The sequence below is a fragment of the Pan troglodytes genome, chromosome 6 (assembly GCF_028858775.2).
Source record: "Pan troglodytes isolate AG18354 chromosome 6, NHGRI_mPanTro3-v2.0_pri, whole genome shotgun sequence".
Lineage (NCBI taxonomy): Eukaryota > Metazoa > Chordata > Mammalia > Primates > Hominidae > Pan > Pan troglodytes.
The window spans coordinates 44,211,473-44,227,217 of NC_072404.2; the positions used below are offsets into that span (position 1 = coordinate 44,211,473).

At 38.1% G+C, this 15,745-nt stretch overlaps 1 protein-coding gene across 3 annotated transcripts in view; it reads right to left on the reverse strand.

The window, feature by feature from the left end:
- Positions 1-15,745, reverse strand: part of AMPH (amphiphysin) — a 253,080-nt gene that overhangs the window by 49,776 nt on the left and 187,559 nt on the right. For 2 of the 3 annotated variants that reach the window (XM_063815323.1, XM_063815322.1), the window contains exons 12-14: positions 8,421-8,537; positions 4,653-4,676; positions 2,312-2,335 (exon numbers count right to left, since the gene is read on the reverse strand). In XM_063815323.1, the coding sequence (XP_063671393.1) occupies positions 2,312-2,335; positions 4,653-4,676; positions 8,421-8,537 (165 nt within the window). Of the gene's footprint in view, positions 1-307; positions 2,289-2,311; positions 2,336-4,652; positions 4,677-8,420; positions 8,538-15,745 lie in introns of those variants that run through there. The other variant, XM_063815321.1, reaches the window with a different exon arrangement.

The following is a 15,745-nucleotide window of genomic DNA, read 5'->3' on the forward strand; positions in this document are numbered from 1 at the left end:
AATAAACTCAGAAAATGAGATGGTAACATAGACTGTCATTAATTCCCAACACAATCATTCTGCTTTGTGTGTATGTGTCTATGTTGTTGGGTTCTTTTTGTTGTTGTTGATGCTGCTGCTTTTTTTTTTTTTTGGTCAACCTATTTGTGTTTGGTTTGCACAGATTTCAAGAAGTACATGACAATCTGTTAGAGAGATCAGGCCTCCCAGAAGATAGTGATGGATAATGAAGTAGGTGACAGACATGAGGAAAAACAGAACCTACAGAAGTCTTTGGCTAGTCTATGCTACAGACCAGGGTAAGTACCTCATCTTTGTCAGCCTCTATTTCTTGGTACAACAATCCATATCTCTGGTTAGCAATTTCATCTTCAGATAAATCTGAGTTGTTGATGTCCTGGTCTCGGGAACTAGCAGAACTCTCAGTGCTAGCATTCCAGGAGGTCCCCAAAATCAATGGTCTTGCTATCTCCTGGCTTTGTTCCCAGCAGCTAGCAATGGCTTGTTCCCTACAATCACCTGCTAGTAAGTCCACCTTCAGTTCTTCCTTGTGCTCAACTACATCTAAATGTGTCCAGCTATTATCTAAGCCTTCTGTATCTCTGATAGGCCAGTGGTTAATAGAATCCAGACAACTGGCAAATCCACTTGCTTGGCCATCTGGTATACCAGAGAATCCTGTTATATCCAAATTATTCATTGCTGAATCCAAGCTTGGCTGCCAGATTTGACCTGGATCTGTTCCCCAAGAGTCTATCTCTGCAATTCTTGGCAAGTTAACAGTATGACTACGGTTCTCAGTTACTGTTCTTTCAGACCCTTCTATTAGTGAACTTTCTGCCTTACATGAACATAAATCTCTTCTGTTTGCATCTCTTCCCAGAGAATAATTAAGGTCAGTCCTAGACTGAGCTTCTACTTCAAGTTTTATTGATAAAACAGCCTGATTTTTATCCCTGTCACCTACAAGAGCATTTAACACAGTCTCACACTGAATTTCTTCAGCATCTGTACTGTCTTGTGCTGGGTAAAATATCATATCATGGTTGGGAGTGTCTATTGCATTTTTCTTTATGTCTTTTCTAGTCAAATCCCATCCCTCAGGGCTGCCATCTTCAATATTAGATACAGAGTAGGTCTGGAGAGATGGATTCAAGATATCTGGGTGATTGGCAGGTTTGGCTCCAAAGCCTTCTATCATTCCACAATTATTGATTACCTTTTGAATTCCATCATGTAGACCTTGGTCTCTGTCACTAAGTTCTTTTGCCATATCTCCTCCTTCCATGTCCTTTTCTAATAGGTCAGTTTTCTCAAAATAATTTTCATTGGTGTTTGTACTTTCCTTATACCCTGCTCTTAGATCTTTTCTAGTTTCCACTTCATTAATTTTTAAGGTCTTATGGTCTTCCTTTCCTATGGTATTAAGAAGTTCTACCACTCTGTTTCCTGTCCTTTCACATGCTTTCTCTTCAAATTCCTCTGTACCTTCTAGTGTCTTGATATCAATAGCTCCAGTGTCTACCTTTTGACACGCCTCCACACCTGACCACAGAGAATCTTCTATCTTCTGTTTCTCTTCCTCTTCATCTGACTTCTTCATATCTTCATGACTTTCTTTGAACAGGCCAGCTGTGTCCATGGCTGGCATGTCTGAGTCAAGTGGGTCATACAGCTGCTCCATCTCCACACAAGCAGCAATGGCAACTCCAGCCTCCGGCGCAGGCTTTGGGGGCAGTTGTTCATTTCCACCTGGAAAGGCTGGCCCCGGGGCATGCTCACTCTCTTCAGCTACATTGGGCCAGTCAGCAGACGAAAGCAGGCTGGTGGATAATCTTATGTCTTGCTCTGTTTCGGAGGGACATGCAGAGTCTTCTCCAAACCCACCTGAGGTAATTTCTTGGCTGACCCTGTCTGTACTAGCGTCAGGGCCCCAAGTAAATGCACCTATATCATTTTGAGATCTTTGAATTTCTTCGGCCAACCCACTGTCTGGAGTTTCCTCCATGATCAGGTTACACAAGGAAAGACTTTCTGAAGAGTCAGTCTTTAAAGTATGCAGAAGAGCAAAGGAAAAAAAACAAAAACAAAAGATGAAACAGAACATGGTAAGATTTGATGAGAAACACAAAGCTCTTCAGGCGAGTAGCACCAGTAAAACCAAACTGGAAAGTGATTACATTCATTGGCTTAAGGTTTAAATCCATGACTAGCAATGCCATGGGGAAACAGTTCATTCTAGAAAATATACTATGTATGTAATGCATATCAAATACCAAAAAAATCCAGAATGTTCTGGATATTTACCTACCGGCTGTACCAAATCAGTGCTTGTCTGTATGGGTAAAGAAAATAGTAACAATAAGGCGAGAGAAGAAAATTCACTAACACAATAAAATCCTATGCTGTCTAGAGTCAACATTCTGCTGAAGGCTATAGCTTTTACTGGTTTAGGAACAAATTTTACAACTTGTTTTGTGATAGGAATGATTTTTGTTCCAAAATTGTTTAAGACCACCATAGAAAAGGCACAACTGAAACACAAAGAAAGCCTCTTTCACTTTCTAGCATCAGCAAGGATGTTTTATGGCTAGTATATGACTTCTGCTTTAGCAGACTCTGAAATGCTAAGTTTCAAACACATAAGCGAGTTTGAGAACATCGGAATAAGATCAAGCACTAGAGGTCAAGAAATTACACAGTAGCACACACTTTGACACAGTATCAGAAGAAAATATTCCCCAAACTCATCCTATACTTGGCTCTGTCTTTGAGATGGGTGTTTAGATGGAGAATGGTCTGATATTAACCAGTCTGACTGCCTGCAGAGTTCTCTTGATGTCATTCCCCCAAATTAGCAGCCATTTTCTCCACATAATGAAAAAATCTTGCAAAGTTGAGAAGATTAATAGCTGTGAGCAATTATGTTCAGAAAGCTGTTGTTTTGCATTTTGATATCGCTACCATTCCTAGCAAGTTTGTCCTCTGAAATGTTCAAAAGCTCTTTTTAGACGATACCTTCACCCTCTCCATACCCTCCCAGCTAGGGAAGGAAAATGTGTTACAGTTCCACTAAAGATATAAAATATTGGAATAACAAAAAATAGCATTGTCTTTTTAATCTCCAAGGAAATTAACACAGAGTTGAGGTTAGAATTCAAATGACTCGAACATCAATCCATGCATGCCTTTTTGTGAATATATGAGTAAAACTTTTCACTAGAAAAGATATAACTTAGTCATTGGTGGTTTCAATAGACATTTTTAATCTCTCTTCTTGAGCACTTCCCTTGATGCTCCAAGGATCTTAAAGAGTGCAGTATGAGCCCTGCAACTGCAGAAGGAAGGGACAGACATCTTTTTGTTTTGAAGGGAGAAAGAAGGTGGCAATGTCAATTCAGAAGTGGCATTGCCCATGAATAGCTAGATCTATCGAACTTTCCTTTTTCTGCCTCACAATAAAAGAAGAAAACATACAACTTAAGTTGAGTTCTTAAGACCACATCACCAGGGCTTTTCTAAAACAAAGACCCTGCTCCAAGGGATATGAGGCTGAAGAGGTGTGTGACCAATCACCTAATTTCACAGCACCAATGAGACCACCACAAAGCTCTGTTTGTGACACTTTCCCAAGTCTAAATTATGGAGTAGTTATCCTTACACATCAGATTAGCTGAAAAAACATCAGTAATAACATCTACCTTTTATTGATACACACCAGACACCATGCTACATACTCTACAATTATCTTATTTAAACCTCACACAACCTTCTGAGGTAGGCATCGTTACCCTTATTTTATAAATGAGAAAAAAATGATGCTTAGAGAGTTTTAGAAATTGCTCAGGCTGGCCGCAGTGGCTCACGCCTGTAATCCCAGCACTTTGGGAGGCCGAGGCGGGCGGATCACAAGGTCAGCAGATCGAGACCATCCTGGCTAACACGGTGAAACCCCATCTCTACTAAAAATACAAAAATTAGCTGGGCGTGGTGGCGGGCGCCTGTACTCCCAGCTACTTGGGAGGCTGAGGCAGGAGAAGGGTGTGAACTCGGGAGGCGGAGCTTGCAGTGAGCCGAGACAGTGCCATTGTGCTCCAGCACTCAGTGAAACAGCGAGATTCCGTCTTAAAAAAAAAAAGAAATTGCTCAAAGTCTCAAGGTTATGAGTAGTAGAGTTTGGACTAAAATCCAGGGCTATCTGGCTCTAAAACTCAAGTTCTTATTAACCCAAGATTCATTGAATACAATCACTTTTTAAAAAAATGGTTCCATGTGCCAAGTAGCCCATCTCTTCCATTTTCTCATTCACACTTTCCTTGTCTTCTATTTAAGTGTGTGTGTCCTTCACTGCAACAGCTCCTTTTGCCACCAACCACCACAGAAAGAGAAACAAAGGGCCAAACTCTTGACCATTATTCAAATTATTGACCATTATTCACCCAGGAGTCTGGTCCACTGTACTCTTCCTTCACCATCATCTTCCAGTTCTGATAATGCTCAAGACTTTCAGTGGCCTAATGATCATTCTAGGGGACTATATCATCATTAAATGTATGAGTCTTCTTTCTGTTGCAAATGAAATAAAATATAACAAGGTTTCCAAATTTCTGGGGATCAAGATACATGAAAAAACAGAGTTATTAGTGGCTTACCGTCCATAGGTCCCAGGGCAATGTCTGAAAGCAAATAAACAAAAATACTGTTAGTTATACAAATCTAAAACATAAAAAAATGCTGAGGTGACAAAAGTTCTTGAAATCATAAGCATTTTTAAGCATTTTGTACAGTACTGTTCAATGGAACTTTTTTTGGTGAAGGAAATGATCCATATCTGTGCTTATCCAGTATGGTAGCCACCAGTCACATGTGGCTATTGAGCACTTGAAATGTGCTAGGGTAACAAAACCACATTTTAAATTTTACATAATTGTATTATACTTAATATAAGCTTAAATGGCACTTAGCTTTGGATAGCACAGGTCTAATCAATCTCAACTTTCACTATGTGAGTAGAAAACTATATTTGAAACACAAATGAGGTTATTTTAATACACACACACACACACACACACACACACACATACACACACCTCATTAAAATGAAGTAAACAAGGTGTCCAAATTTTAGAGCTTGTCACATCTTTGAGGAAATGCAGGCCCTAATCACTGCTAATGCTATTTCCTTCCCATCTCATTCAAGAGGATATAGGATGACCAGCTTGACGGTAAATGAGCCCCAGAAAAATAGTTCTTCAATATGTTAAATTAGATGATAACACACTGCTCAATGAATTGGTAATCATACAAATTGGCAGAGTACCCGCTAAGACATGAATGAATTACACTTACTACTGGTATTTTAATTATAAAGCTTATGAATCCCGGGGAGTGAGGCCAGATGGTTCAAATGGCTTCCACTATGGGTGAAGGGAGCAGGGAAGACTTCTCTTTCTTATTTCCTTTAGGATTGAGAATTGCTGCTAAAGCCACATCCCATTATGCCCATGTCTTTGTGACTAGAATGGATCCACGTTTATGCACTTATTTTGAACTACTAAATGTCAACAGCAAACTAGAGAGCCTGGCATTGCCACCTTAAAAATATGATGGTTTTCGGTTGAGATTGCAGAGGCCTCATTGGGGCTCCGTATTATAGAAAGCGGGCCCTGTGGTTCTGATACCCACCCACCTGGTTGGGTCCCATTCTAACCGCTCTGCATGGCCTGCCTTGCATCTCCATGCAGCCTGCCTGGTCTCTTGCTTAGCATTTTCTCGTAGGATGACTAAGACAGGAGAGAACAGCTCCATGGAAAGCCACAGTTTTTTGTACATGGATCTAATATATGTTTTCTGATTATCTAGATGATTCTCATTTCATTGCTTCATAGCCCCTTAAGAATCAAAGATCATAAAAGCTAGTGCATGTCTCTGTATAATGCACACATCAGCAGTTATTTTCCTTAAAAGGAAGGCAGGAAATATGAAATGTCATGTTTATCAGTCCTCAGGATCATGAAAGGATGCGTTAGTGTGCACAGATACTGCAGAGATCACAAGATGAGGTGTTCTGCTAGCAGCAAGAACACCACTTGAAAACATGGGGTCAGGTGATGGGTAAAGGAGGTCATTTTGAGTGAAGAGGAAAGAAACCAGAGAGACCTAACAGTGCTATGCTTTTTTTGTCATTCAGTCAAGACTTTTGTTCTTAGCAAAAGAGGAGAGGTATGATCAAAGCTGGACTGCAGGACAACTACAGTGTAATGACTCAGTTATGGCCACCAGGAGGCTAGAGGGTTTTATTACCTGGCCCTGAGGAAGAGCACAGGGACACACACAGCTTGCCCTCACTGCGGTGATATATGTCCTTCAGAACTAAGATTTTGAAGATTAAACCAAGGTCATTTTTGTTTAATTTTGAAGAATCTCTTAGTCATAAGGCCACACACAGTTTCATGATTTATGGATTAATGTAATCATGAATTAACATAAAAGAGGTTTCTCTCCTGATTCAAACTTGTAGACAGAAATGCTATGAAATCTCACCCACTAATCATTCCAGCATCCACTGCAGAAACTTTGCATCTGCCACAAAAGAAATGAAGCATGGGCCGGGCATGGTGGCTCACGCCTGTAATCCCAGCACTTTGGGAGGCTGAGGCGGGCGGATCACGAGGTCAGGAGATCGAGACCATCCTGGCAAACATGGTGAAACCCCGTCTCTACTAAAAATACAAAAAATTAGCCAGGCGTGGTGGCGGGCGCCTGTAGTCCCAACTACTCGGGAGGCTGAGGCAGGAGAATGGCGTGAACCAGGGAGGTGAAGCTTGCAATGAGTCAAGATCGCACCACTGCACTCCAGCCTGGGCAACAGAGTAAGACTCAATCTCAAAGGAAAAAAAAAAAAAAAGAAGCATGGAGAGTAAGGCAGAGGAAATTCTGTGAATTCTGCAGGCTGTCTATATAATGAGAGATCTCTGAGAAGGAAGTATACTCAATTATATGTACATTCACTTTGTACTTTTCTTGGTCACCAAGGTGGAACCCTCAAACTTGCTGACAATACTTTAGCATTTCTCAAAATATTGTTTTAGAGAACATTCCAATGAATATTAAGAAAAGTGTAGTTAACATAGATTTCTGTGGTCAAACAAATTTGGGAAACTCTAAGTGAAACAAATATAAACAGTTTTTTTTAATTGCAGAACTTCTCATCCTTTAATATTCTAATGCACATCATGAATCTTCTAGAAGAGAGTTAATACAGGAGGCTTCCTGGAACTTTCACCTAAGAGACCCATTTTTTTTTTTGCAAAGCATCTTTAAGGCTAGTGTTTAGACTATTAATTTCTTACTTTATTAACACCTTGGACATTTATTGTTCATATTGCACAACAGGAAAGCCTTTAGAAGCCCAATCACATTCTAGAATAAAGCATGGAATAGACATAATCCTTATTTATTAAGGTTCATATTGAGCCATTTATTCCCTAGCAGTTTACTGTGATATACCAAGAAGGCTTCAAGGCCAGGGAATCAAGCTAGGTCTTAATTCCTAGGTTGAATGTTACAATATTCTTGCACTAATTCATTTGAAGCATTCTCTAGCAACTTTGGATTTGCCTAAATTCATATGTGGGGCTCCAACCATATGCAAAGTACTTATATAAACAATTTGTTTTGTCAAATTTTGAGTGAACTTCCTTCTATTAGCATAGACAGTTGTAAACTAACTATATTTCAGAGGACCTACCCACAGGTCATTATGGCACCTACCACCAGTATCCTCTGACAGAGAATGTAATGATAGTAACTATAAGAAAGGAAGAAATATGGAGTGTGAGGGAGTGGTGAGCAAAAAGGCTTGGGGAAGCAAGGCGACTCTCCATCAAACCATAACCATGATCACAGGAGGGGAGCTTCTTCAATGGGGAGGATGAACACAGCATCATCAAGTTCAGAACTATCAACACTGAAAACGGCTTCTGCTGGCCCGTGCTTTCATGGTCATTGCAAACACACTTTAACTTGCAAAGTATGAGGAAGGGAAGTAGAGAAAAGAGCAAGAAGAGTAAACCCAAAACCAAAAGAAAGAGCTTCATCCAGGGAAACCATAAAATGTATCCTGTAAACCTGAACAGTTCTGAGTGCAACGTGGGCACTGGTAACAATTACTCTGGGGGAGAAAACAGGAATGTATGGTTATGCCAGCTCTATGGGTAGAGAAAGCTGATGGCATGGGAGGCTTAGAATAACTGATATAGATAAGGTCCCCTTTCTACCCCTCTTTCCTATTAGGAAATATCTGTCAACCAAAAATAAAAATAGATAGTAGTCATGAAAGGTATAGGGATCATTGGTTACCACACTGAGCTTATTGAGGTTTATGAAATATCTCCAAACATCCAAAAAGCACCTGATACCTGAGACATGGGTGAGTGGGTCACTCCAGCAGAACCTGCAGGTGTCACCTCGGGCTTGAAAGGATCAAAGTCCAGATCCAGCAAAGTCTCCTCTTTCTTCACCTCAGGGACTTCATTCTGTTAAAACAAACAACAAAACAAAATAAAACATGTATTAGCTTGAATCTGATAAGACCATGATATAGCCCATGTATACTCTCTCTAATATTATTATTGGGTATCTCCAAAACACACTTTTATAAGCATGGTGGCTCACCCATATGCACCCAGTCACTCAGCTAAATGCAGTGAGAAGGAAATAACTAACTCTGGCCAAGTATAACCTAAGTTGCCCTGGAATGTGTCCCAGGCTCTAGCTCTTGTCCTTTGTCTAGCTCCAAGTCCAGTCAACAGAGAGAATGTTCCAAGGATGTATCCTGATATACCAAGATGCAAGGAGTCTCCTCTGTCAGCTCAGAGAACTCGGATCAAGAAATTACAGATGACCCAATCGATAAAATGGGCCAAGATCTGGACTCATTACAGCAATACTGCTGATGTTCTTCTGGGAAGCTAAAATTTTAAAAGGAAGGTGCCATTGTGTACTGCTGACCACATCCCAACGGCCTCATTCCCTCACTGGTACCCTACCCCTTGATTTGGTTATCATTTGATCCAGTCTTCATCCATAGCATTGTTAGTTTCAATTGTGTATGTGTATGAGTGAGGGTGAACGGGAGGGAGAGAGGAGAGAGACAGCCATGCCTCCCAACATTTGCTGCAAAATGAGCTCCCATTAATAATATTTTTGGATTAGAAAGAAGGTAAGCCAAATAAGACACAGGACGAAAGTCCTGCTTTGATAATACAAAAAAATCTATAATACTAAACATTATCATTTGTTCATTTATTTGTGGTATCATAATACATGAAAACAATGTGGGCTTGAAGTCAGCATAACCCAGGCTCAAGTTACACAGTAAAGGGCCAGGCTAAGACAAAGTCCCATAAAGTACATCACAGAAAAGGGAGTTGGGGTCAGTTTTCATACAATTTAAATTACATGTGTTTAGCATTCAATATAAAATTCTTTTTAAAAAAACTTTGTTGCCTAGAAATTGAAACGTCAAACCAATGGGTAAAGTATACATAAAAACAGATTTTTGGAGACAGATTTTTGAAGAATAGGAGTTATTCTAATTAATATTCATCACAGACATTAAAAACTGAGAAATGTATGAAAAGTGAGGGCCAGACACAGTGGCTCATGCCTGTAATCCCAGCGCTTTGGGAGGCTGAGGTGGGCGGATCAGGAGGTGAAGAGATTGAGACCATCCTGGCTAACATGGTGAAACCCTGTCTCTACTAAAAATACAAAAAAAAAAAAAAAAAGAAGAAGAAAAGAAAAGAAAAGAAAAATTAGTTGGGCATGGTGGTGCATGACTGTAGTCCCAGCTACTTGGGAGGCTGAGGCAGGAGAATCGCTTGAACCTGGGAGACGAAGGTTGCAGTGAGCTGATATCATGCCACTGCACTCCAGCCTGGGTGACGGACCAAGGCTCCATTCCCCCCGAAAAATAAAAAAAAAAAATAAAGAAAAGCGAGGTGGTATAACCTAAATACTTTCCTTAGCATATCCTTACTCATTGCAGAAGAAAGCTGCTAATATGTCATGCTATTAGCCTTGCATTTTCTATTCTGCAGCACAGTAACTCCCCATATATACTTTTTAAAAATTTCACAAGGATAATGCCCTTCTGAGAGCTCTACTTTCTTTACTAATTACAATCACAAAACTATCAACCGATTCCCTATTCAAAATCTGCATAAGCTTTGTTTTTCCCCAACTTTTATGTAGGTAAAAATTATATTTTTAAAATTTAGTAAACATATTATACTTGGAGTATGGTAGACACTGTTCGAAGAACTTTACACATATGAACATTACCTCATGTTAACACACTTTGGTGCAATCTAATGTTGACAACACTTTATTGCCTTTAAAGCATTTATCTTGCCATGTTCTCCAGACTGCATTGTACGTGCCTTTTCAAATATAATCCTTACAAAAAATTGAGGGAGAGATGGCAGCAATTCTCCATTTGGGAGAATGAAGAGAATTGGCTGAATGGTGATCTATTGTCATGGCCCCCAGCTGCCATGTAGCAGAGGTAAGACTGCAGTTGGTACCTCTGACTCCAATGCCTGCCAGGCTGTCAACTGATGCCCCAGACCCAAGTTTCTTAATTAGGAACCCCAAGAATCTGCAGAGGAATTCTCAAAGTTCTGCAAGTTCTCCATAAAATTTTAGGTCCTGGGAATATATTCATTATTTCCTTTTAAGCCTAATGAATCCCCTTAAGGAAGCTCAAATGGAAATTTAGAGATGAAGGATGAAATGAGGCATCAGACTATAATGGGCTATGCTCAGACTTTGATTGAGATCAATCTGTGGTTATGCCCCAATTTTACCACTTGCTAGCTGTCTCTCCCTGGCCAATTAATTGAGCTTCTTTGAGCCTCGGTTTCTTCATGAATAAAATGGGATTAATAAGACCTAATAGGATTACCATGAGTAGTAAAGATGATAAATGCACATGTACATAATATCTAGGAAATACTCAAAATGGAAATGGAAGCTAATGTTATAAATTACCATTAGCAACAATGCATACATGTGATTATAGTTTGGCTCTGTGTCCCCACTCAAATATCATTCAAATTGTAATCCCCATGTGTCAAGGGAGGGACCTGGTGAGAGGTGACTGGATCATGGGGGTAGTTTCCCCAATGCTGTTCTCACAATAGTGAATGAGTTCTCATGAGAGTTGATGGTTTTAAAGTGTGACACTTCCCCCCTTGCTGTCTCTCTCCTACCACCATTTAAGATGTGCCTTGCTTCCCCATAACCTTCTGCCATGATTGAAAGTTTCCAGAGGCCTCCCTAGTCATGTGGAACTGTGAGTCAATGAAACCTTTTTTTCTTTATAAATGACTCAGTCTCAGGCAATTCTTTATAGCAGTGTGAAAATGGACTAATACAACATGTGAATATGTAAAATTACTGTCATCAAATATCCATAATGCCAATTGGACTGCCTTCAAAATATGTGGCTGGTTTTTTCAGGCTCAACTTCTACTTAGCTTTGCCCTCTTAATCTTGAGAATTATCCCTTAAGGTACTCATGTCAAAGAATATTCTGGTAAAGCTACAAACATAGCAAAAGGATTTTGCCAGCTTATATAGTATTCCTTTTTAAAAGGGCAGGAATGTACTCACAACTCTGTCACCACATGTTGAAACACAGAAAAGTGTAATTTTCCTTAACAAGACAAATGAATCCTGTACACCTTCATCACAATTAGAGTACACATGGTATAGTCTCAACATTCTTAGCTTTTTGGGAACTTGATTGTAAGTACTGCTTTACCATCAGAAATCTACAAGGGGTGACTTGGAATGTGCTCCTAAGAAAGGAGACCAGCTGTGGAAACCACAGTGGGAGAAAATCTTCCAATAGGAAAACATTGCCAATTATAATCATCTGTACTATGTTTCATGAGGTGTCTTCTACTTGGGACATCTAAGTTTATTAGTAAGGTACCGGACCTCTTCCAGTGCAGATGTGCAATTTGAGCATAATCTGCATGCCTAGCCTTGCCACGGCTTCGTGATAGATGGATTTTACTTCCCCATCCCTTACGTGGGGTTGACCATATGTCATGCTTTAGCTAGTGGATATTAGTTAATGTAATGCAAACAAAGGCTGGAAATGTGCTTGCATGTTTGGTTGGTTGGTTTGTATTCCGCCATTCACCATGAAAAGTACAGCCTTGCATAGCTGCTAGTCCAAAAAGAATGAGAGACACATGAAGCACATGTGGACCAATCATAATCTAATTTTCTAATCAGTGTTAAAGATAAATTCATAAAAAGAACCAGAGAAAAGAAGACATTTCACTAACAGAGGAACAACATGAAGGTAGCAGTAGATTTCTCACCAGAAATAATGAAGCAAAAAGACAGTGAGGCAAAGTACTGAGAAAAAGAAACTGCCAACTTATAATTATATGCCCCTTGAAAATACTTTTTAAAATAAAAATTCAATGAAGATTTTCAGACAAACAAAATCAGAAAGAATACATCACCCTCATATACACACTACAACTAACGTGGAAGATATCTTTCAGGCAAGGGAAAATGATAACAGATAGAACTATGCATCTACACAAAGGAGGAGAACCAGAAATAGTAACTGCCTAGGTAACTATATGTGAGTTTTTATTATTTAAATCTTTTAAAAAGATAATTGGCTGCTTATACAAAAATAATAACAAAATAATGTGAAGTTTAAAACGTAGATAAACTAAAATCAATGACAAAAATTGCATAAAAAACAGAAGTGGAGAAATGTGAGTATATTATTATTAGATTTCTATACTGTACCTTAAATGACATCATATAATTGAAAGTTAGACTGTGATAAATTAAAATGTATACTAAAACCCTAAAGTAACAACTAAAATGACAAAACAATGTTATAGCTAATAAGTAAATAAAGAAAATTAAAGAGAATAAAAAATGTTCAATTAATACAAAAGAAAGCAGAAATGGAAGGGTTAAATGAACAGAGAGACAATGGAAAACAAGTGATCAATGTGCTAGATTTAAACTTCACCATATGAATAATAACCTTAAATGAAAATAGTCTAAATCATGCAATTAAAAGGCAGAGATTATCTAATTGTACAAAAAAGCAAGACCCAACTAGATACTGTCTATAAGAAACTAACTTGAAGTATGTAGACACAAATAGGTTCAAAGTAAAAGGATATAAAGGATGCACCATGCCAATCTAACAAAAAGAAAGCTGTAGTAATTACATTAACAATAAAAAAAAGTAGATCTCAAATCAAAGAATATTATCATGGATAAAGAGGATCATTGCCTAAACATTTATGCACTCAATTAGAGAGCTTCAACATAAAGCAAAAACCCAGAAAGCTGTAAAGAAAAATAAAAAAGGACACACACTTTTATAGGAAAGACTTCAATATTCCTCTTTCAATAATTGAAAGAACAAACGGAGAGAAAATAAGCAATGGTATAAAAGATTTAGATAACACTGTGACTAAATTTGACCTAATTTACACTTATAACATTCTATCCAACAACAGCAGAATATATATTCTTTTCAAGTGCACATGGAAATGTAACATGATAAGCAGTATTCTGGGTCATTAAATAGGTCTCAACTAATTCTTTTTTAAAGGTCCTATCTGAAATTTTATTTCCAAAAACAAACAAACAAATGAACAAATAAACACAATGGAACCTCTTTCTTGCACAGACACCAGAGACAATGCTAAAGTTCCCAGTATAACTCTATTATAAAGACACATGCATGTGTGCGTTCATCGCAGCAATATTCACAACAGCAAAGACATGGAATCAACATAACTACCTATCAATGAAGGCCTGGATAAAGAAAATGATATATATGACATATATCATATATATCATATATCATATACATATCATATATATCTCATATATCTCATATATATCATATATATCTCATATATATCATATATATCTCATATATATCATATATATCATATATATATCATATACACACACACACACACACATGCCATGGAATACTATGCAGCCATGAAAAGAATGAGATCATGTTCTTTGCAAGGACATGGATGGAACTGGAGGCCATTGTCCTTAGCAAACTAACACAGGAACAGCAAACCAAATACCACATGTTCTCACAAGTGAGAGCTAAAGGTTGAGAACATATGGACACATAAAGGGAAACAACACACACTGGGGCCTATTGGAAGTGGAAGGTAGGAGAAGGGAGAGGATCAGAAAAAATAGCTAATGGGTACTAGGCTTAATACTTGGGTGAGGAAATGATCTGTACAACAAACACCCATGACACAAGTTTATCTTATGCAACAAACCTACACTTGTACCCCTGAACTTAAAAGTTTAATAAAAACTTGCCCTGTTAAAGAGTACAGCATGAAGGTGGCTGCCATATGCTTACTCAGTCCACTCTTGTCCTAGTGGCTTCATCAAGTGAGATACAGCCTTCCTCCTCTCCCTGGTAGTCTATCCTTTGTTTTAAGACCCCATGTGTCCCAGCTGGAAAAAACTGTCACTGAATCACTTCTGCCTTCAACTAATTTAAAAACATTCAAGCCACATAAAGTATGGTCTCTGACTACACTGGAATTAAATTGGAAATTGTTAACAGAATGGTCTCTAGAAAATCCACAAATATTTTAATCATCCAAAATGATCTCTGCAAAATCCACAAATAATACTCTTCTAAATAACTCAATGAGTCAAAAAAGAAATCAAAATGGAAATTGGAAACCTGAATGGAAATGAAAACAATATATCAAAATGTATGGGATGCTGCTAAAGCAGTACTTACGGAAAATTTATAGCACTAAACTCCCATATAAGAAAACAAAAAGGTCCGAAATTATTAACCTCACCTTCTTTTTACCCTGAATATAAAAAAAAAAACATAAACAGAGCAATAAAACCCAAAGTAGAAACTGGAAATTATACAGATTAGAGTGGAAATCAGTGAAACAGAAAACAAAAGACAGAGTGAGAACAAGAAAAAGAGAGAATCAATAAGACCACAGGCTAGTTATTTGAGACGATCAATAAAATTAATCAACATTTAGCCAGTCTAATTGGAGTAAAAAGAGAGAGAGTGAACAAGGATGCAGATTACCAATATTAGGAATGAGAGAGGGAAACATCATCATAGATATTAGAGATATCAAAAAATAATAGTAAAGAAATATGATGAACCACTGTACTCCAAATACATTTGGCAATTTAGATGAAATGGACAGATTTCATGAGAAACACAAACTACAAATACAAAAATCTCACTCAAGAAAAATAGATACCCTGAACTGCTCTATATCTATTATATAGAAATATATCAAAACAAAAGAAAACACAACAAAACAGAGCCCAGATGAGTTCTCTGATTAATTCTATCAAACCTTTAAGCAACAAATAATACCAACACAAACTTAACCAGCAATTGATTTTCAGTTCAATTCATTCAATACCATTACCCTAGTATTAAATCATAAAAACTCTTTTCTTAAAAAAAACCTATAAATTAATATTCCCCATGAACAGGAATGTAAAAATTCTAGACCGAGCTTTAGCAAGCTGACTAAAAGATACATAGATAAAAAGGATAACATATCATCACCAAATGGGGTTCATCCTAGGACTTCATGGATGGTTTACCATTGGAAAACCAATAAGTATAATTCACCATATTAACAAACTA